Raw genomic sequence first — 22657 nt, forward strand, 5'->3', positions numbered from 1 at the left:
GTCACCTTTTTTATAACATTTTCTCCTCTGAGCGCGTTTGTTGTGTCGGCTTCAAACTCGCTCAGGAAAGAGATTGAACCCTTCAGAGTAAAAGTTGCACATAGAGTTTTTCTAACTGCTCCGGTTTTGATTTTAACCTTCAAAGAAATGCTACGCTGATACTGCTGCGCTGCTGCCGTTTCAAGATGGCCGCTTAAAAGCAGGAAGCACCAGCGTGACCACACAATGCAGAGAAGGTAGGTAATGTGCGGGTAAAGAATATGTTGACTGGGTGAAAGAAGGAGGCACCAGTTTGACACCAGGATACAGAGAAGGTAGGTAAAGTGCAGGTAAAGATATGTTGTCTGGGTGATGGCAGGAGGCACCAGCATGTATGGGTGAAAGAAAGAAGCACCAGTGTGACCCCAGGATGCAGGGAAGGTAGGTAATGTGCAGTTAAAGATATGTTGAATGGGTGAAGGCAGGAAACGCCAGCAAAAGTCGGTCCCGTCCATCGCTGCTCGCAGCTTTAACTTGTTTTTTTTGGTTTTGTTTGGATAAAATAGTGAAGAGCTGACCTTCTCCATCTGGTACTCTCCAAACTTCAAGCCGTGTATGATCTGCCGGTAGATGAGCTCCGTGCTGGTCTTGTCCTCCGCACAGTCGTGCCAGGGCGTGAAGATCTCCTTCCGGAAGAAGAGGCGCCACGGGGCGTGCTGCTCCTGGCCCCCTCGCCGCTTCACTTCCTGCTCACACTGGGAGATGGCGTCCATCACGTGTTCCCGCCCGCTGCCCAGAGCCCAGACCTACGGGACAGTTTTCTTTTTAAAAATGACAAAAAACCACGAAAAAAAACGTTTGAATAAAAGAGCAAACAGGAGAAATATAACAAGGAAAAGTTGCAATATTGACGCTAATAACACAAAACTGTTTGTTTGTTTTTTTACCTGAAATCTGTCATTGCTCAATAAATAATATTGGATTAAAATCAACGTTGGGAGGAATTTTTACTTAATTTTTTTTTTTTTGCATTGTTGTGTATTTGTCATATAAATAAAACAATGTTTTATTTGACAAAAAGGGCATAAATGATAACAAACATTAAAAAATAACAAAATAAAAACACAATAATAATATAATATATGAGTGATATTTTATGAGTAGGCCCTTTTGGATCCCGTAGAATTTTAGCGCGATTTCTTTCTAAGTAATTGTTGAAATCAATGTTTTTGTAAATTATTAATGAAAAAAATTATTTGGAAAAAGGTTTTGTAGAAAATTTTGCATATTTTGTTTTTGGGGGGGCGAGGGAGGGCATGAAACATAAAATCATTTAAAAAAAAAATTTCTTAGAAAAAACAAAATTGGGGTCATTTTTTTATTACTGAGGAATAAAAAAAACCAAATAAAATAAAAAACTACAAACTAAAAAAAATAAATACAATTAATTGATATTAATATATTACTTTTTTCAAACTCCTTAAAATAAAAACAAATAACTAAATAAAAAAATACAAAATAAAAAAATACTGCGATTTTGTTATACGTTTTATTTGGGGAAAAAAGGGCGTACAACATTTTAAAAAATAAAAAAAATAAAAATAACAATAAAAAAACATAACTGATGGATTAATCTGAAGTTGAGCTCGACATTTAATTGTCGAAAGTAAAAATATAATATGATATTTTGTTATTATTATTATAAAAATTTACTTATTTTGGTGACTTTTAAGAGTGGTTGACTTTTTGATACCTGAGACTTTTATATAGTCAGATTTGTTTTTATACTGTCATTACTCAAGACATAAAAATTAATCAAAATTAATGTTTGATGTATTAAGGTTCCAATTTATTCACATCAAATATTTTATTTTGAAATATTTCAGGGGTAAATACTGCATATGTTGTTGTAAATAAAAAAATAAATACTTATAATTGATTAATTAATCTAAATATGTTGATATATTATTATTATTGTTATACATTTTATGAGTCGGGCCCTTTTTTTGGATCCCCACAAATTTTAGTGTGATTTTTCTTTTAACTGTCATTGCTCAAAAACAATAATGTACCAAAATCATTGTTGTTATTAATTATTGACCCATTTAAGGCTCCAATTACTATTACACTTTCAGTATTTTTCATGGGAAAATTTGCATATTTTGTGTTTCTGACATTAAAAAACAGGGTTTCTCTGACAAAAAAAAGGGCATAAAACATTTAAAAAAACGTAAACTTTACAACAACAGATATATTTGAAGTGGATAGATGGATATTTAAGCGTTGCGAGTACAAAAATATTCATATATGACTTGTTCTTAACACTTTACTGACTGGGACCCTTTTAGGTCCCCGGGACCTTTAACGCTCACCAAAATTGAGGCTCCAATTTCTTCACACCAAATATTTTCTTTGGAAATATTTTAGGTATAAATACTTCATTTTTTGTTATAAGTTTTATTCGACAACATAAAAAAACAAGTAAAAAACAAATAAAAAAAACAATTGATGGATTAAACTGAAGTTGAGCTAGGGATTTAATTGTCCAAAGTAAAAATATAATATAATGATATTTTGTTATTATTATTATTATAAAATTTGACTTATTTTTATGACTTTTTAAGAGTAGGGGCTTTTTTGATACCTGAGACTTTTATATAGTCAGATTTGTTTTTAAACTGTCATTATTCTAAACATAAATATGAATCAAAATCAGTGTTTGATATATTAAGGCTAAAATTTCTTCACATCAAATATTTTACTTTGAAATATTTTGGGGGGGGGAAATACTGCATTTTTTTGTTATAAATTTTTCATGAAAAAAAGGGCGTACAAAATTTTTAAAAATGTCAAAAATAAAAATAACCATAAAAATTAAATTGATGGATTAAACTGAAGTTGAGCTAGGGATTTAATTGTCTTATTATTATTTTCATGACTTTTTAGATACCTGAGACTTTTATATAGTCAGATTTGTTTTTAAACTGTCATTATTCAAAACATAAAAATGAATCAAAATCAATGTTGTTATGAATTATTGATATATTAAGGCTCCAATTTATTCACATTAATATTTTATTTTGAAATATTTTAGGGGAAAATACTGCACATTTTGTTGTAAGTTTTTTTGGACAAAAATTTTAAAAATAAAAATGAATACTTATAACTAATGTATTATTCTAAATATATTGATATATAATTATTATTATTGTTATAAATCTTATTAGTCGGGCCCTTTTGGATCACCACAAATTTTAGTGTGATTTTTCCTTTAATTGTCATTGCTCAAAAGCAATAACGTACCAAAGTCAATGTTGTTATGAATTATTGACCCATTTAAGGCTCCAATTACTATTACACTTTCAGCATTTTTTGTGGGAAAAACTTGCATATTTGTGTTTCTGACATTAAAAACAGGGTTTCTCTGACAAAAAAAGGGCATTAAACATTTAAAAAACATAAACTTTACATCAACAGATATATTTGAATTGGATCTATAGATATTTATGCGTTCAAAGTAAAACAATATTCATATATGACTTGTTTTTAACACTTCACTGACCGCGACCTTTAACGCTCAACAAAATTTCTTCACATCAAGTATTTTATATTTAAATATTTTGAGGGGAAAATACTGCATTTTTTTCCCCCTAAGTTTTATTTGACAAAAAGGGCGTACAACGTTAAAAAAATGTGAAAATAAAATAAAATTAACAATAAAAAAAACAATTGATGGATTAAACTGAAGTTGAGCTAGGGATTTAATTGTCGAAAGTAAAAATATAATATGAAAATATTTTGCTATTATTATAAAATTTGACTTATTTTTTATGACTTTTTCAGAGTGGGGGCGTTTTCGATACCTGAGACTTTTATATAGTTAGATTTGTTTTTAAACTGTCATAATTCAAAATATAAAAATGATTAAAAATCAATGTTTGATATATTAAGGCTCCAATTTCTTCACATCAAGTATTTTATATTTAAATATTTTGGGGGGAAAATACTGTATTTTTTCCCCCTGAGTTTTATTTGACAAAAAAGGGCGTACAACGTTAAAAAAAACGTAAAAATAAATAAAAATAACAACAACAAAAAAATTGATGGATTAAACTGAAGTTGAGCTAGGGATTTAATTGTCGAAAGTAAAAATATAATATAAAAATATTTTGCTATTATTATAAAATTTGACTTATTTTTTATGACTTTTTCAGAGTGGGGGCTTTTTTGATACCTGAAACTTTTATATAGTCAGATTTGTTTTTAAACTGTCATTATTCAAAACATAAAAATGATTAAAAATCAATGTTTGATATATTAAGGCTACAATTTCTTCACATCAAATAGTTTATTTTGAAATATTTTGGGGGGAAAATACTGTATTTTTCCCCCTAAGTCTTATTTGACAAAAAAGGGCGTACAACGTTAAAAAAAACGTAAAAATAAATAAAAATAACAACAACAAAAAAAATTGATGGATTAAACTGAAGTTGAGCTAAGGATTTAATTGTCGAAAGTAAAAATATAATATAAAAATATTTTGCTATTATTATAAAATTTGACTTATTTTTTATGACTTTTTCAGAGTGGGGGCGTTTTCGATACCTGAGACTTTTATATAGTTAGATTTGTTTTTAAACTGTCATAATTCAAAACATAAAAATGATTAAAAATCAATGTTTGATATATTAAGGCTCCAATTTCTTCACATCAAATATTTTATTTTGAAATATTTTGGGGGGAAAATACTGTATTTTTTCCCCCTAAGTTTTATTTGACAAAAAAGGGCGTACAACGTTAAAAAAACGTAAAAAATAAAAAAAAATAACAATAAAAAAAAACAATTGATGGATTAAACTGAAGTTGAGCTAGGGATTTAATTGTCGAAAGTAAAAACATAATATGAAAATATTTTGCTATTATTATAAAATTTGACTTATTTTTTATGACTTTTTCAGAGTGGGGGCTTTTTCGATACCTGAGACTTTTATATAGTTAGATTTGTTTTTAAACTGTCATTATTCAAAACATAAAAATGATTAAAAATCAATGTTTGATATATTGAGGCTCCAATTTCTTCACATCAAATATTTTATTTTGAAATATTTTGGGGGGAAAATACTGTATTTTTTCCCCCTGAGTTTTATCTGACAAAAAAGGGCGTACAACGTTAAAAAAAACGTAAAAATAAATAAAAATAACAACAACAACAAAAAATTGATGGATTAAACTGAAGTTGAGCTAGGGATTCAATTGTCGAAAGTAAAAATATAATATAAAAATATTTTGCTATTATTATAAAATTTGACTTATTTTTTATGACTTTTTCAGAGTGGGGGCTTTTTTGATACCTGAAACTTTTATATAGTCAGATTTGTTTTTAAACTGTCATTATTCAAAACATAAAAATGATTAAAAATCAATGTTTGATATATTAAGGCTCCAATTTCTTCACATGAAATATTTTATTTTGAAATATTTTTTGGGGGATATACTGCATTTTTTTGTTGTAAATTTTTCATGAAAAAAGGGCGTACAAAATAAATAAAAAAATGCCAAAAAAATAACAATAACAATAAAAAAAACAGTTGATGAATTAAACTGAAGTTGAGCTAAGGATTTAATTGTCTTATTATTATTTTTATGACTTTTTAGATACCTGAGACTTTTATATAGTCAGATTTGTTTTTAAACTGATTTTCATTCATTTTTATGTTTTGAATAATGACAATGTTATGAATTATTGATATATTTGGGCTCCAATTTATTCACATTAATATTTTATTTTGAAATATTTTAGGGGAAAATACTGCATATTTTGTTGTAAGTTTTTTTGGACAAAAATTTTAAAAATAAAAATAAATACTTATAACTAATGGATTATTCTAAATATATTGATATATAATTATTATTATTGTTATAAATCTTATTAGTCGGGCCCTTTTGGATCACCACAAATTTTAGTGTGATTTTTCTTTTAATTGTCATTGCTCAAAAGCAATAACGTACCAAAGTCAATGTTGTTATGAATTATTGAACCATTTAAGGCTCCAATTACTATTACACTTTCAGCATTTTTCGTGAGAAAAACTTGCATATTTTGTGTTTCTGACATTAAAAACAGGGTTTCTCTGACAAAAAAAGGGCATTAAACATTTAAAAAACATAAACTTTACATCAACAGATATATTTGAATTGGATCTATAGATATTTATGCGTTCAAAGTAAAACAATATTCATATATGACTTGTTTTTAACACTTCACTGACCGCGACCTTTAACGCTCAACAAAATTTCTTCACATCAAGTATTTTATATTTAAATATTTTGGGGGGAAAATACTGCATTTTTTTCCCCTAAATTTTATTTGACAAAAAGGGCGTACAACGTTAAAAAAATGTGAAAATAAAATAAAAATAACAATAAAAAAAACAATTGATGGATTAAACTGAAGTTGAGCTAGGGATTTAATTGTCGAAAGTAAAAATATAATATGAAAATATTTTGCTATTATTATAAAATTTGACTTATTTTTTATGACTTTTTCAGAGTGGGGGCGTTTTCGATACCTGAGACTTTTATATAGTCAGATTTGTTTTTAAACTGTCATAATTCAAAACATAAAAACGATTAAAAAACAATGTTTGATATATTAAGGCTCCAATTTCTTCACATCAAATATTTTATTTTGAAATATTTTGGGGGGAAAATACTGTATTTTTTGTTATAAATTTTTCATGAAAAAAGGGCGTACAAAATAAATAAAAAAATGCCAAAAAATAACAATAACAATAAAAAAAACAGTTGATGAATTAAACTGAAGTTGAGCTAAGGATTTAATTGTCTTATTATTATTATTTTTATGACTTTTTAGATACCTGAGACTTTTATATAGTCAGATTTGTTTTTAAACTGATTTTCATTCAATTTTATGTTTTGAATAATGACAATGTTATGAATTATTGATATATTTAGGCTCCAATTTATTCACATTAATATTTTATTTTGAAATATTTTAGGGGAAAATACTGCATATTTTGTTGTAAGTTTTTTGGGACAAAAATTTTAAAAAATAAAAATAAATACTTATAACTAATGGATTATTCTAAATATATTGATATATAATTATTATTATTGTTATAAATCTTATTAGTCGGGCCCTTTTGGATCACCACAAATTTTAGTGTGATTTTTCTTTTAATTGTCATTGCTCAAAAACGATAACGTACCAAAATCAGTGTTGTTATGAATTATTGACCCATTTAAGGCTCCAATTACTATTACATTTCAGCATTTTTTGTGGGAAAAACGTGCATATTTTGTGTTTCTGACATTAAAAAACACGAAAATGTCCCCCGACTGCTTCCATTCGTCAAAAGTGCGGCCCTCACCTTTTCATGCAGCGCCACGTAGAGAGTGAAACCAAAGGTGTCTTTCAGTTTCACTTTGTTGGAGAGGAGCTGGCAGATCTCCTTGGACGTGGACGCCGAGTCCACAGGCAGGTTGACGGAGTGGCCGTCCATCAGCGTCACGGAAACAACCATCGGCTTCTTCGTCTTTGTGGCCTGCGCGGCAGAAACAAAAAGACCGTGTCCTGTTCTGTGTTCGGGGAAGCTGGAGCCTATCCCGGAGTTCTACAGTCACATTTGATGCCAATCACCTGCAGCTCCAGCCAGGCGGGGGGCTCCCCTCGCACGCCGTTGACGAGGGTGCGCCGCAGCCTGTCCGCGCAGTACGAAGCGTAGCCTCCTGGAGCCGAGCGGATGAAGCTTTGAACGTACTGTTGGAGGGAGAGCGGGGAAATGACCAGATATCCATCATCCATCCATCCATTTTCTACCGCTTATTCCCTTTTGGGGTTTGCGGGGGCCGCTGGCGCCTATCTCAGCTACAATCGGGCGGAAGGCGGCATACACCCTGGACAAGTCGCCACCTCATCGCAGGGCCATAGACAGACATTCACACTCACATTCACACATTTCATGACAATTGTATTGTTTTAATGTGTCAAATATATCATGCTATTAGTTTTTTTATTGAACAATGTTCAATATGGTACAATTACTATGCAAAAAAACTGTAAAGAAAAAAAAACTGTAAAAAAATAAAAATTGTAAAAAACAAAACCTTTTTTGCAAAAAAAATTAAGTAAATGTAATTAAATTAAAAAACAAATTTAAAAATATATATATATACGATATGTGATATATTTTTATTAAGAAAAGTGTACTAAAATATGTGTAATTATACATATAAAGGTGACATTTTTGTTGTTTTAAGAACATATTACAATTCTTAAAACAATAAAAAGTCCAGTCCATAGTGGATCTAACATAATAGTGAGAGTCAAGTCCATAGTGGATCTAACATAATAGTGAGAGAGTCCAGTCCATAGTGGATCTAACATAATAGTGAGAGTCCAGTCCATAGTGGATCCAACATAATAGTGAGAGTCCAGTCCATAGTGGATCTAACATAATAGTGAGAGTCCAGTCCATAGTGGATCTAACATAATAGTGAGAGTCCAGTCCATAGTGGATCTAACATAATAGTGAGAGTCCAGTCCATAGTGGATCTAACATAATAGTGAGAGTCCAGTCCATTGTGGATCTAACATAATAGTGTGAGAGTCCAGTCCATAGTGGATCTAACATAATAGTGAGAGTCCAGTCCATAGTGGATCTAACATAATAGTGAGAGTCCAGTCCATAGTGGATCTAACATAATAGTGTAAGAGTCCAGTCCATAGTGGATCTAGCATAATAGTGTGAGTCCAGTCCATAGTGGATCCAACATAATAGTGTGAGTCCAGTCCATAGTGGATCTAACATAATAGTGAGAGTCCAGTCCATAGTGGATCTAACATAATAGTGTGAGTCCAGTCCATAGTGGATCTAACATAATAGTGTGAGTCCAGTCCATAGTGGATCTAACATAATAGTGAGAGTCCAGTCCATAGTGGATCTTACATAATAGAGTCCAGTCCATAGTGGATCTAACATAATAGTGTAAGAGTCCAGTCCATAGTGGATCTAGCATAATAGTGGGAGTCCAGGTCATAGTGGATCTAACATAATAGTGTGAGAGTCCAGTCCATATTGGATCTAACATAATAGTGAGAGTCCAGTCCATAGTGGATCTAACATAATAGTGTGAAAGTCCAGTCCATAGTGGATCTAACCTAATAGTGAGAGTCCAGTCCATAGTGGATCTAACATAATAGTGTGAGAGTCTAGTCCATAGTGGATCTAACATAATAGTTAGAGTTCAGTCCATAGTGGATCTAACATAATAGTGTGAGAGTCCAGTTCATAGTGGATCTAACATAATAGTGTAAGAGTCCAGTCCATAGTGGATCTAGCATAATAGTGAGAGTCCGGTCCATAGTGGATCTAACAGAATAGTGAGAGTCCAGTCCATAGTGGATCCAACATAATAGTGAGAGTCCAGTCTATAGTGGAACTAACATAATACTGAGAGTCCAGTCCATAGTGGATCTAACATAATAGTGAGAGTCCAGTCCATAGTGGATCTAACATAATAGTGAGAGTCCAGTCCGTAGTGGATCTAACATAATAGTGTGAGTCCAGTCCATAGTGGATCTAACATAATAGTGTGAGAGTCCAGTCCATAGTGGATCTAACATAATAGTGTGAGTCCAGTCCATAGTGGATCTAACATAATAGTGAGAGTCCAGTCCATAGTGGATCTAACATAATAGTGAGAGTCCAGTCCGTAGTGGATCTAACATAATAGTGTGAGAGTCCAGTCCATAGTGGATCTAACATAATAGTGTGAGTCCAGTCCATAGTGGATCTAACCTAATAGTGAGAGTCCAGTCCATAGTGGATCTAACATAATAGTGTGAGAGTCCAGTCCATAGTGGATCTAACATAATAGTGAGAGTCCAGTCCATAGTGGATCTAACATAATAGTGTGAGAGTCCAGTCCATAGTGGATCTAACATAATAGTGTGAGAGTCCAGTCCATAGTGGATCTAGCATAATAGTGGGAGTCCAGGTCATAGTGGATCTAACATAATAGTGAGAATCCAGTCCATAGTGGATCTAACATAATAGTGTGAGAGTCCAGTTCATAGTGGATCTAACATAATAGTGAGAGTCCAGTCCATAGTGGATCTAACATAATAGTGTGAGAGTCCAGTCCATAGTGGATCTAACATAATAGTGAGAGTCCAGTCCATAGTGGATCTAACATGATAGTGTGAGAGTCCAGTTCATAGTGGATCTAACATAATAGTGAGAGTCCAGTCCATAGTGGATCTAAAACCAGCTGTGTATGTTAGATGAGGGCGTGCTCTCACCCGGATAAGACGATCACTCGGGGGGAAAACGCCCAGACAGAGCGAGAGCAGGATCCACCCACGGAAGTAACTACCGCGGTTGTTGTTGTCCTGAAGCTGCTTGCAGATCTGACAGTAGATCTCGTCCCTGCACACAAAAAACTGTTCACCAAGCAGACTTTACCACGGACATCCTTGCGGTGGGTCCACCTACCTGAGGTCCCGTCTGACGATGGCGTAGCCCACAATGATGTGGAGCTTCTCCAGAGAGGTCAGAGGTCGGTCCAGGGTGGGTCCTTCCTCGATTGTTACGTCACCGTCCTCCTTTACAGTCTGCAGGGCGGGGGGCTTGGTGACCTCGGTCTGATCCTCCCGCTGAGGAACCAGAAAGCGAAAATCAGAAAACAGGAAAAAAAAAAACGTTCCTGATTCCAAGGCGTGGACTTCACCTCCTCCATGATGATGGAGGGCTTGCGGAAGCCGGAGGAGGATCTGGGGAGTCCGTTTTCCTGCACGGTGGAGGTTTTTCTCCTGGACAGCAGGTCTGTGAAGGTGGAACCCTTGCGCACGCGAGGGCTGCCTTCGGGGACCGTGTACGTCTTGGCGTTGGTGGTCGTCTCGCTCGGAGCGGATCTCTTGGTTCTGGACAGGAGGTCTGCGTAGATGGACCCTTTCCTGTTTGGTGCCGGAGACTCCTGGACCGGGGAGGGCTGCGGGCCTTTTTTGTTCCTCAGGACCCGCTACAACAAACAGAGGTCACCTTTTAGCATGTTTCTACTCCATACCCGGATTCCAGTAGTTCCCGACCGATGAACGGTTCTCCATACTGCAATACTATTTAAAAACTTCCATCCATCCATCCATTTTCTACCGCTTATTCCCTTTCGGGGTCGCGGGGGGCGCTGGCGCCTATCTCAGCTACAATCGGGCGGAAGGCAGGGTACACCCTGGACAAGTCGCCACCTCATCGCAGGGCCAACACAGATAGACAGACAACATTCACACTCACATTCACACACTAGGGCCAATTTAGTGTTGCCAATCAACCTATCCCCAGGTTAACCCATGTAATTTTAAATTCACTACCTAATAAAAAACGTATTAAAAAAGTATTTCACATTGTTCAATAACCGCACAGTAGATCAAAACTAACAATACTATAAATCTACTCGTAGTTAAAAAAAAAAAAAATAGTCAACTATTTGACATTATAAAAACAATAAAAGTTCACGTTTATAAAACAAAAAATATTTAAAAACATTTAAAGACAATTTTTTTATTCCTCATCAACATTTCAGCCTTTTTGTCATTACATTATTAACATTTTGCGCTATTTTTTCTTTTTTGTTTTGTTTGTACAGTGTTTAATTTCCATTGAAAATTTTAAAAATATAATTATTATTATTGTTATGTGTTTTGTACTTCATTTTGTTCATTACAAATATTGGGAACATTACATAAATAAAAACAGAAATATGACATTAAAATTCAAATAAAAAGGTGTCTTTATTTAAAACTTAAAATTTTAATTTGAAAATGTACTGAATAAGAATAATTGTCATTTTTGTACTGTTTTATTATTATGTAAACATACGGAACATTAGTCAGTAAATACAAAATGATACATTAAATATTAAAATAATACATATTTTCTAACTTTATATTGTTAATCTATTATATATATTTTAGTACATTTTAGCAACTAAGAAGTAAATATGACGTTTTATAATCCCCAAAAAATGATGCCCTCATTTTTGTTATTTTTCTACAATTTAAAATTAAATGTTAAGTTTATTTCAAAGTTTTGTTCCACTTTATGAAGAATTGCTTACATATTCCTTGTTTTTGCACCTTCTTTTTAAGAAGTTTAAGTGTTCATTGTAATTCTAATATTTTGTTTACACAAATTATTTAAATTTCCTTTATTTTCTTTATTTCCATCCATCCATCTATCATCTTCCTCTTATCCGAGGCCGGGACGCGGGGGCAGCAGCCTAAGCAGGGAAGCCCAGACTTCCCTCTCCCCAGCCACTTCGTCCAGCTCTTCCCGGGGGATCCCGAGGCGTTCCCAGGCCAACCGGGAGACATAGTCTTCCCAACGTGTCCTGGGTCTTCCCCGTGGCCTCCTACCGGTTGGACGTGCCCTAAACACCTCCCTAGGGAGGCGTTCTTTATTTCCATAAGTCATAAAAAAATGTCAATAATTATCGATATGACCCCCTTTTTATCGATGTATTCTTTGCGTGTTGGTCTGGAAGTAAGAATACTTTTGACTCCCATAATGGATACCCTCGGTCTCAACCTTACCTGGTCCGGGCCCACCATGTGGCTGAGGCGTCTGTCCTTGCGGTTCATCACGTCCTGGGTGAGCAGGCGGTCCCGCGAGGAACTTCCCTGCACCTGGAACTGCCTCTTGGGCTCGGGCAGGTCCCCCATGAACCTCAGGATGATCCACCAGACCGTCAGCGAGGCCTGGTGAGGACAGGAGAAGGTTGGCAGGGGGGCGAGCGCGCCAGGCCGGTCGAGTTCCTACCGAGACGTCGCCTCGGTCCTCATGGTAGAGCAGAGGATGCCGCAGCCTCTGGCGGATGTGTTCAGGCGAGGCGGCGCCCTGGAAGTACATGGACGCGAACTTGGAGAAGGGGTACTCGTCCAGGTCGTCGTCGTCCTCGTCCCGGAGCAGGTCTTCCTCGACGGGGAAGTCGTCGATGTCGATTTCCTCCAGGAGAACCTTCTTGCTCTCCAAGCTCTTGGAAGCAGACACAGACGTGAGGCGTCGCTCTTCCAGTCACAAAACCTTTCTGCTCGCCGCACCTCGAATCCTTCCGGCGCCTGTCCTTCCTGCCCGCCGACCACCGGGGGAAGGAAGCCAAAGATGTTGTCCACCTCCTGGTCTGTGATGGACTCGGCCTGGGCTTTTGCTTCCATCTGCCTCAGCACCTCTTCCAGATGTTTCTGCTTCTCCAAGACGGCCCGCTGCTCCGCCTCCCTCTCTTTGGCCGACGCGTACATCTAGGAACCGCAAGGAAAGGAGGAAATGGCGAGAGTCGGGGAAAATGTCTCCTGCGCTTACGTCTCGTTTCATCTTCCGGAGAGTCCTCCTGGCCAGCAGGCCTCTGGTGTGCGCCTGCAGGAGGACCACGGCGTCTCTCTTCCGCCGCCAGGCCTTCCTGGCCAGGTGTCCCCGCGCCCGGGCCTGCAGCACGATGGCCGCCTGCCTCTTGCGCTTGTGCTGCAGGTGCAGCTGGCGAGAGCGGACCTGGGCCTGCAGCCTGGCGAAGCCCTTCTGGACCTGAAACACACAGTTTTTCGGGGTTTAATCCAAGGGGTGTCCAAAGTCACGGCCCCCGGGGGGCCTTGGAGGCACACGGGTAATTTTTTTTCACGGCATATTCTAAAGATACACCATAAAAAAAGGTGGAACAAAAGAGCAATTACAAAAAAGGTGGAACAAAAGAGTAAACAAAAAAAAGGTGGAACAAAAGAGCAAACATAAAAAGATGGAACAAAAGAGCTAACAAAAAAGGTGGAACAAAAGAGCAGACAAAAAAAGGTGGAACAAAAGAGCAAACAAAAAAAGGTGAAACAAAAGAGCAAACAAAAAAAGGTGGAACAAAAGAGCAAACTATAAAAAGGTGCAACAAAAGAGCAAACCAAAAAAAGGGTGGAACAAAAGAGCAAACAAAATAAGGTGGAACAAAAGAGCAAACAAAAAAAGGTGGAACAAAAGAGCAAACAAAAAAAGGTGGAATAAAAGAGCAAACAAAAAAAAGGTGAAACAAAACAGCAAACTAAAAAAAGGTGCAACAAGAGCAAAAAAAAAGGTGGAACAAAAGAGCAAACAAAAAAAGGTGGAACAAAAGAGCAAACATAAAAAGATGGAACAAAACAGCAAAGAAAAAAAGGTGGAACAAAAGAGCAGACAAAAAAAGGTGGAACAAAAGAGCAAACAAAAAAAGGTGAAACAAAAGAGCAAACAAAAAAGGTGGAACAAAAGAGCAAACTAAAAAAAGGTGCAACAAAAGAGCAAACAAAAAAAAGGTAGAACAAAAGAGCAAAAAAAAGGTCGAACAAAAGAGCAAACAAAATAAGGTGGAACAAAAGAGCAAACACAAAAAGGTGAAACAAATGCGCAAAATAAAAAAGGTGGAACAAAAGAGCAAACAAAAAAGGTGGAACAAAAGAGCAGACAAAAAAAGGTGAAACAAAAGAGCAAACAAAAAAGGTGGAACAAAAGAGCAAACTAAAAAAGGTGCAACAAAAGAGCAAACAAAAAAAGGTAGAACAAAAGAGCAAACAAAATTAGGTGGAACAAAAGAGCAAACAAAAAAAGGTGGAACAAAAGAGCAAACACAAAAAGGTGAAACAAATGCGCAAACAAAAAAGGTGGAACAAAAGAGTAAACAAAAAAATGTGGAACAAAAAGCAAACAAAAAAGGTGGAACAATAGAGCAAACAAAAAAAGGTGGAACAATAGAGCGAACAAAAGAGCAAACAAAAATAAGGTGGAACAAAAGAGCAAACAAAAAAAGGTGGAACAATAGAGCAAACAAAAAAAAGGTGGAACAAAAGTGCAAAAAAAAGGTGAAAAAAAAGAGCAAACAAAAAAGGTGAAACAAAAGAACAAACAAAAAAAGGTGGAATAAAAAATCTAACAAAAAAAACTTGCAATGTTGGCTCGGATAACACAAAGCTGATGGTGTTTTGCTTTCAAAACTGTTATTGCTCAAAAATAATCCATCCATCCATCCATCGATCCGTGCGCGAACCATGTCGCTCGCTTCTTTCCTTCATTCATAGGGGACGGCGTGGCGAAGTTGGGAGAGTGGCCGTGCCAGCAACCTGAGGGTTACGGGTTCAATCCCCACCTTCTACCATCCTCGTCAAGTCCGTTGTATCCTTGAGCAAGACACGTGACCCTTGCCCCTGATAGGTCCTGGTTAGCGCCGTTCATGGCAGCTCCCGCCATCAGTGTGTGAATGTGTGCGTGAATGGGTGAATATGGAAATAATGTCAAAGGGCTTTGAGTTTCTTAAAAAGGTAGAAAAGCGCTATAACCCAGTTACCATTAGACAACAAGGCCCACCTGGGCCATCTACTCACCTGTCGCTGTCTTCAAGACCGGTCCTTGAACATCCGGTTCCGCGGCAGGCCCTTGCTCCTGATTAATGCCGTGCATGGGAATTCCAGCCAAGCTCTTGCCATCAGTGTGTGAATGTGTGCGTGTGAATGTTTGAATTTGGAAATAGTGTCAAAGCGCTTTGAGTTCCTTAAAATAAGGTAGAAAAGCGCTATACAAGTACATTTCATTCATTCATTGTGTGTGCCGCTGGAAGCCCTCTAGGTCACATCCTCGAGGGCGTGTGTTACTTTGTCTCGCCATTCACCAAGTTTTGTCTATTTTGTTACACAATATAGGTCCAAAAAAGCCCCCCCAAAAACAGCCTGGGAGGACGGAGGGAATGGCTGTGGACTTAGACTTATAGAGGTCTCTCATTCCCCATCCTCCACTTGTTTGTTGCATGCCACACACATTCGAGGGTTTGCAGCATGGTTGACGTTTTTGAGAGCACCATAGGGACTTTTGTGTATGTGACAGTTCAGCTTGCCGTTGTTGTTGTGTTGTGTGAATGTGGAAATAGTGTCAAAGCGCTTTGAGTTCCTTAAAAAAAGGTAGAAAAGCACTACACAAGTAGAACCCATTTACCATTTCATTCATTCATTCATTGTGTGTGCCGCTGGAAGCCCTCCAGGTTACATCCTAGAGCAGGGGTGTCAAACTCAAATACAGAGTGGGCCAAAATTTAAAACTAAACAAAGCCGCGGGCCAAAGTTGAACAAATGAACCTTTTAATAGGGACCCAAACAAGTTTTGCATTGAACATTGAACAAGCAAGACTTATATACAGTAACTTTATACTGACATGCAAAATCGAGTTTTAAATAATAATAATAATTAAAAAATATCAATGGCATATCAAATAAAATGTAAATACAAATTTAATGCCTCTTTTCTATTTGCAACCTTCTGAGGTACATATCAAAATATATTGTAGCGTCCCGAAATAGTTAGTGCTGCAAGGGGTTCTGGGTATTTGTTCTGTTGTGTTTAAGTTATGTTACAGTGCAGATGTTCTCCCGAAATGTGTTTGTCATTCTTGTTTGGTGTGAGTTCACAGTGTGGCGCATTTTTGTAACAGTGTTAAAGTTGTTTATACGGCCACCCTCAGTGTGACCTGTATGGCTGTCGACCAAGTATGCACTGCATTCACCTATGTGTGTAATAGCCGCATATATTATGCGAGTGGGCCTGCACGCTGTTTGTATGGAGGAAATGCGGACGTGACGACAGGTTGTAGAGAATGCTAAAGGCAGTGCCTTTAATGCACGCCCTCAATATTGTTGTCCGGGTGGAAATCGGGAGAGTGCTTGAGATTTTCGGGAGGGGCACAGAACTTCGGGAGGATTGGTAAGTGTGAGAAATTGTGGTGTAATAACGGCGGGCCAGCCGTAATGTTAATTTGATATTGCCACAAGGGCCAAATTAAATTACACGGCGGGCCAAATTTGACACCCATGTCCTAGAGCAGGGGTGCCCATTACGTCGATCGCGATCGACTGGTCGATCTCGGAGGGTGTGTCAGTCGATCTCAAGCCCATCCATCCATCCATCCATCATCTTCCGCTTATCCGAGGTCGGGTCGCGGGGGCAACAGCCTAAGCAGGGAAACCCAGACTTTCCCTCTCCCCAGCCACTTCGTCTAGCTCTTCCCGGGGGATCCCGAGGCGTTCCCAGGCCAGCCGGGAGACATAGTCTTCCCAACGTGTCCTGGGTCTTCCCCGTGGCCTCCTACCGGTTGGACGTGCCCTAAACACCTCCCTAGGGAGGCGTTCGGGTGGCATCCTGACCAGATGCCCGAACCACCTCATCTGGCTCCTCTCCATGTGGAGGAGCAGCGGCTTTACTTTGAGTTCCTCCCGGATGGCAGAGCTTCTCACCCTATCTCTAAGGGAGAGCCCCGCCACACGGCGGAGGAAACTCATTTCGGCCGCTTGTACCCGTGATCTTATCCTTTCGGTCATGACCCAAAGCTCATGACCATAGGTGAGGATGGGAACGTAGATCGACCGGTAAATTGAGAGCTTTGCCTTCCGGCTCAGCTCCTTCTTCACCACAACGGACCGGTACAACGTCCGCATTACTGAAGACGCCGCACCGATCCGCCTGTTGATCTCACGATCCACTCTTCCCTCACTCGTGAACAAGACTCCTAGGTACTTGAACTCCTCCACTTGGGGCAGGGTCTCCTCCCCAACCCGGAGATGGCACTCCACCCTTTTCCGGGCGAGAACCATGGACTTGGAGGTGCTGATTCTCATTCCGGTCGCTTCACACTCGGCTGCGAACCGATCCAGCGAGAGCCAGATAAAGCCATCAGGACCACATCATCTGCAAAAAGCAGAGACCTAATCCTGCGGTTACCAAACCGGAACCCCTCAACGCCTTGACTGCGCCTAGAAATTCTGTCCATAAAAGTTATGAACAGAATCGGTGACAAAGGACAGCCTTGGCGGAGTCCAACCCTCACTGGAAATGTGTTCGACTTACTGCCGGCAATGCGGACCAAGCTCTGGCACTGATCATACAGGGAACGGACCGCCACAATAAGACAGTCCGATACCCCATACTCTCTGAGCACTCCCCACAGGACTTCCCGAGGGACACGGTCGAATGCCTTCTCCAAGTCCACAAAGCACATGTAGACTGGTTGGGCAAACTCCCATGCACCCTCAAGAACCCTGCCCAGAGTATAGAGCTGGTCCACAGTTCCACGACCAGGACGAAAACCACACTGTTCCTCCTGAATCCGAGGTTCGACTATCCGGCGTAGCCTCCTCTCCAGTACACCTGAATAAACCTTACCGGGAAGGCTGAGGAGTGTGATCCCACGATAGTTGGAACACACCCTCCGGTCCCCCTTTTTGAAGAGAGGAACCACCACCCCGGTCTGCCAATCCAGAGGTACCGCCCCGATCTCAAGCCAGGCATTAAAAAATAGACATAAAAATGAGCAATCATCAATCATACCAAGACTTCACTTTCGTCAGTTGTTTGACATTCTCGGCACCCGAGGATCTTGTGAGATGACGCTGGCTGCTGCGAGCTCATATTTAAGAAAAAAAATCACTAACAGGGCGGACGCAGAGAAACACATGTTATTTCTAGAGACTCCGTACCTACTGTCAAAACTCTAAAGACCGACAGCACAGTTCCTGTCTTCACCATAAAAGACCTGTTTCATCCTGCCTGTGCTAACAAAATAAGAGTCTCAGAAAGCTAGCGTGCACAAGCTAGCAAGCTACGGAGTTTGATGCCAATGTATTTCAGCGACCGCTTTCTCACTTGCTTGCCCACCCGCACATTCACTGACGTCACTCACCTGCTGCCAGACATTAAAGGGCCACACACATATGCTACTCTCATAACAAAGTGTTTAAAAACGAGTATGCAAGTTGGACAAATGAGATGCCAAATCCAACCACTTTCATGTGGTATTGGACAGAAAGGAGGACTTTTTTTTTTCCTCCATTTGAAAATGTGGACGTTATCAGCACCACTGTCTAATTCCAATCAATGCAAGTCCATCCATCCATCCATTTTCTACCGCTTATTCCCTTTTGGGGTCGCGGGGGGCGCTGGCGCCTATCCCAGCTACAATCGGGCGGAAGGCGGGGTACACCCTGGACAAGTGGCCACCCCATCGCAGGGCCAACACAGATAGACAGACAACATTCACACTCACATTCACACACTAGGGCCAATTTTAGTGTTGCCAATCAACCTATCCCCAGGTGCATGTCTTTGGAAGTGGGAGGAAGCCGGAGTACCCGGAGGGAACCCACGCATTCACAGAGAGAACATGCAAACTCCACACAGAAAGATCCCGAGCCTGGATTTGAACCTAGGACTGCAGGACCTTCGTATTGTGAGGCAGACGCACTAACCCCTCTGCCACCGTGAAGCCTCAATGCAAGTGATCATAATCAAATACACCAACTTATATTCTTGTCTTCATGAAAGAAAGGAATCTATGTGTGTTAAACATGCTTGTATTATCATTAAACACCATTAACTTGTTAACAAAAATGTCTCTTTCATAAATAAATAAATATAAATTATAAATATGAATGAGGTAGATCTCCTCGACTTGGTCAATTGAAAAGTAGCTCGCCCGCAGAAAAAGTGTGAGCGCCCCTGTCCTAGAGGGTGTGTTTTTCTTTTTCTCGCCATTCACCAAGCTTTGTCTATTTTTGCAACTCAACGCCAAAAAAACCGAAATGCTGATTATCGGTCCTGCTAGACACCGAACTCTATTTAATAATACAACTCTAACATTTGACAACCAAACAATTAAACAAGGCGACACGGTAAAGAATCTGGGTATTATCTTCGACCCAACTCTCTCCTTTGAGGCACACATTAAAAGCGTTACTAAAACGGCCTTCTTTCATCTCCGTAATATCGCTAAAATTCGCTCCATTCTGTCCACTAAAGACGCTGAGATCATTATCCATGCGTTTGTTACGTCTCGCCTCGACTACTGTAACGTATTATTTTCGGGTCTCCCCATGTCTAGCATTAAAAGATTACAGTTGGTACAAAATGCGGCTGCTAGACTTTTGACAAGAACAAGAAAGTTTGATCACATTACGCCTGTACTGTATATACCTTTATATACATATATACATACATATATACCTATACTGGCTCACCTGCACTGGCTTCCTGTGCACTTAAGATGTGACTTTAAGGTTTTACTACTTACGTATAAAATACTACACGGTCTAGCTCCATCCTATCTTGCCGATTGTATTGTACCATATGTCCCGGCAAGAAATCTGCCTTCAAAAGACTCCGGCTTATTAGTGATTCCCAAAACCCAAAAAAAGTCTGCGGGCTATAGAGCATTTTCCGTTCGGGCTCCAGTACTCTGGAATGCCCTCCCGGTAACAGTTCGAGATGCCACCTCAGTAGAAGCATTTAAGTCTCACCTTAAAACTCATTTGTATACTCTAGCCTTTAAATAGACTCCCTCTTTAGACCAGTTGATCTGCCGTTTCTTTTCTTTTTCTTCTATGTCCCACTCTCCCGTGTGGAGGGGGTCCGGTCCGATCCGGTGGCCATGTACTGCTCGCCTGTGTATCGGCTGGGGACATCTCTGCGCTGCTGGTCCGCCTACGCTTGGGATGGTTTCCTGCTGGCTCCGCTGTGAACGGGACTCTCGCTGCTGTGTCTTGGATCCTCTTTGGACTGGACTCTCGCGACTGTGTTGGATCCATTGTGGATTGAACTTTCACAGTATCATGTTAGATCCGCTCGACATCCATTGCTTTCCTCCTCTCCAAGGTTCTCATAGTCATCATTGTCACCGACGTCCCACCGGGTCATTATTGTCACCAATGTCCCACTGGGTGTGAGTTTTCCTTGCCCTTATGTGGGCCTACCGAGGATGTCGTGGTGGTTTGTGCAGCCCTTTGAGACACTAGTGATTTAGGGCTATATAAGTAAACATTGATTGATTGATTGATTGATTTTTTTTTTTACACAATATAGGTCCCAAAAAGCCCCCCAAAAACAGCCTGGGAGGACGGAGGGAATGGCTGTGTAATGTCTTCTACGTGTGCATTTTTTGGGACCAAAATAGGGAACCATTTATTCATGTTTCCATTGTTTTTTGTGAGGATCTCTGTTAGAATAATTGTTTCTAAATTATCACAAAAAACTTTGTATTACATTGTGTTCCGGACAAGAAGACAACAGGCAAGAAGAATGCTCGTAAAACTCCACTGGGACTAAAAAGCGGACAGATGGCAGGATCTGGCCAACTTCAACAGAAACTCTTTTTGAAGTATTTTACGAACTCTTTTTGAACTATTTATGGAACTCTCTTTGAACTATTTTATGGGACTCTCTTTGAACTATTTGACGAACTCTCTTCGAACTGTTCGGTAACCGAAGGCAACGCTGTTCGCGACCCACTTCCCTCAGGAAGCAGCTTTGGGCAGGGGGGTGGGGGGAGAAAGTCAAATAAAGTAGGAGTACAATCTGGGGGCAGAGCGTGGTGGAGGACTGTACAGAGAGTACAGTGGCCATGTCCCTCCTCGGATCTGAGTCCAAATGTAATTCTGTCTCTGTTTGATTCTTTCCCTTTTGTCTTGTTTATTAGTTATGATCAGTGTTCGAACCTGACAAACTCCGCTTCACGATACAAACTTTTCGATGAACGATATGCTGAAGAATGAAAATAATGTAGTCATTAACTCACCACTCGGTACAGTTTTCTCCCCTTGTATCCTCGCCAGTTTTTCTGGATGACGAGAGCGCCTGCTTTCTTCTTCAGGAACTCTCTCCTGCCAATGACATCATGTACATGGTCATTTACGCATATTATGTTCATCATTATAAATACTAATCAGTCCCGCCAGGATTTAACAGGATTTTTTTTTGCTACGTTTGCAGCCTGATATAGCATGTTTTTATTTTTCGATTTCATTTTTTCAAAATAATTTTTGTTGGTAAATGAGAGACGATGCAAGTTTATCATCACACTTCAACATCTCTAACGTGTCAGCATTGCTAATGACAATACGTTGTTAAGTGTCGTACCCTGGATAAATACATGGTAAACAAATACAGAACATAGTAAATGTTGATATCCGACATGCCTCAAAGGGCTTAGATGTGTGGACAGGAAAAGGAAGTATGTGTGAAATCGGTGGGAGTACGGCAATTGTGCCGTTTGACCAACAAGAATGTTGATACAGTGCATAGCGTTACACTTTTTTCACTTTTTATTATGATACAGCCTTATTGCAAAATGGAGTAATTCATTTTGTCCTCAAAATTCTACACACAATACCACACAAAGACAGTTTTTTTTTCAAAAGTTTTGCAATGTAATAAAGATCCTGTCTCGGAGGTCTACAAATAATTTTTTCGACTTTGTTCTTTGTTTGTGCTCAGCCATGCACTGTCAAGTAGGGGAACTAAATGTTATATATATATATATATATATATATACATATATATATATATATATATACAAATAAAAAATAGAAATTAAAAAATGTATATATATACAGTACATACAAACTTATATATATGTAAACACACACATATATATACACACACACGTGCCAGCAATTTGAGGGTTGCAGGTTCGATTCCCGCTTCTGCCATGCTAGTCACTGCTGTTGTGTCCTTGGGCAAGACACTTTACCCACCTGCTCCCAGTGCCACCCACACTGGTTTAAATGTAACTTAGATATTGGGTTTCACTATGTAAAGCGCTTTGAGTCACTAGAGAAAAGCGC

General features: G+C 38.7%; 1 protein-coding gene across 1 annotated transcript in view; it reads right to left on the reverse strand.

Annotated features, from left to right (window-relative positions):
* The window catches only part of LOC133543895 (unconventional myosin-VIIb), a 105590-nt gene that overhangs the window by 52055 nt on the left and 30878 nt on the right, over window positions 1-22657 (reverse strand). The window contains exons 20-30 of the mRNA XM_061888783.1: window positions 21610-21694; window positions 13356-13574; window positions 13097-13294; window positions 12816-13031; window positions 12590-12754; window positions 10732-11022; window positions 10497-10657; window positions 10304-10430; window positions 7640-7759; window positions 7371-7544; window positions 558-785 (exon numbers count right to left, since the gene is read on the reverse strand). Coding sequence (XP_061744767.1) covers window positions 558-785; window positions 7371-7544; window positions 7640-7759; window positions 10304-10430; window positions 10497-10657; window positions 10732-11022; window positions 12590-12754; window positions 12816-13031; window positions 13097-13294; window positions 13356-13574; window positions 21610-21694 — 1984 coding nt within the window. The remainder of the gene's footprint in view (window positions 1-557; window positions 786-7370; window positions 7545-7639; window positions 7760-10303; window positions 10431-10496; window positions 10658-10731; window positions 11023-12589; window positions 12755-12815; window positions 13032-13096; window positions 13295-13355; window positions 13575-21609; window positions 21695-22657) is intronic.

The sequence above is a fragment of the Nerophis ophidion genome, linkage group LG26 (assembly GCF_033978795.1).
Source record: "Nerophis ophidion isolate RoL-2023_Sa linkage group LG26, RoL_Noph_v1.0, whole genome shotgun sequence".
NCBI lineage: Eukaryota > Metazoa > Chordata > Actinopteri > Syngnathiformes > Syngnathidae > Nerophis > Nerophis ophidion.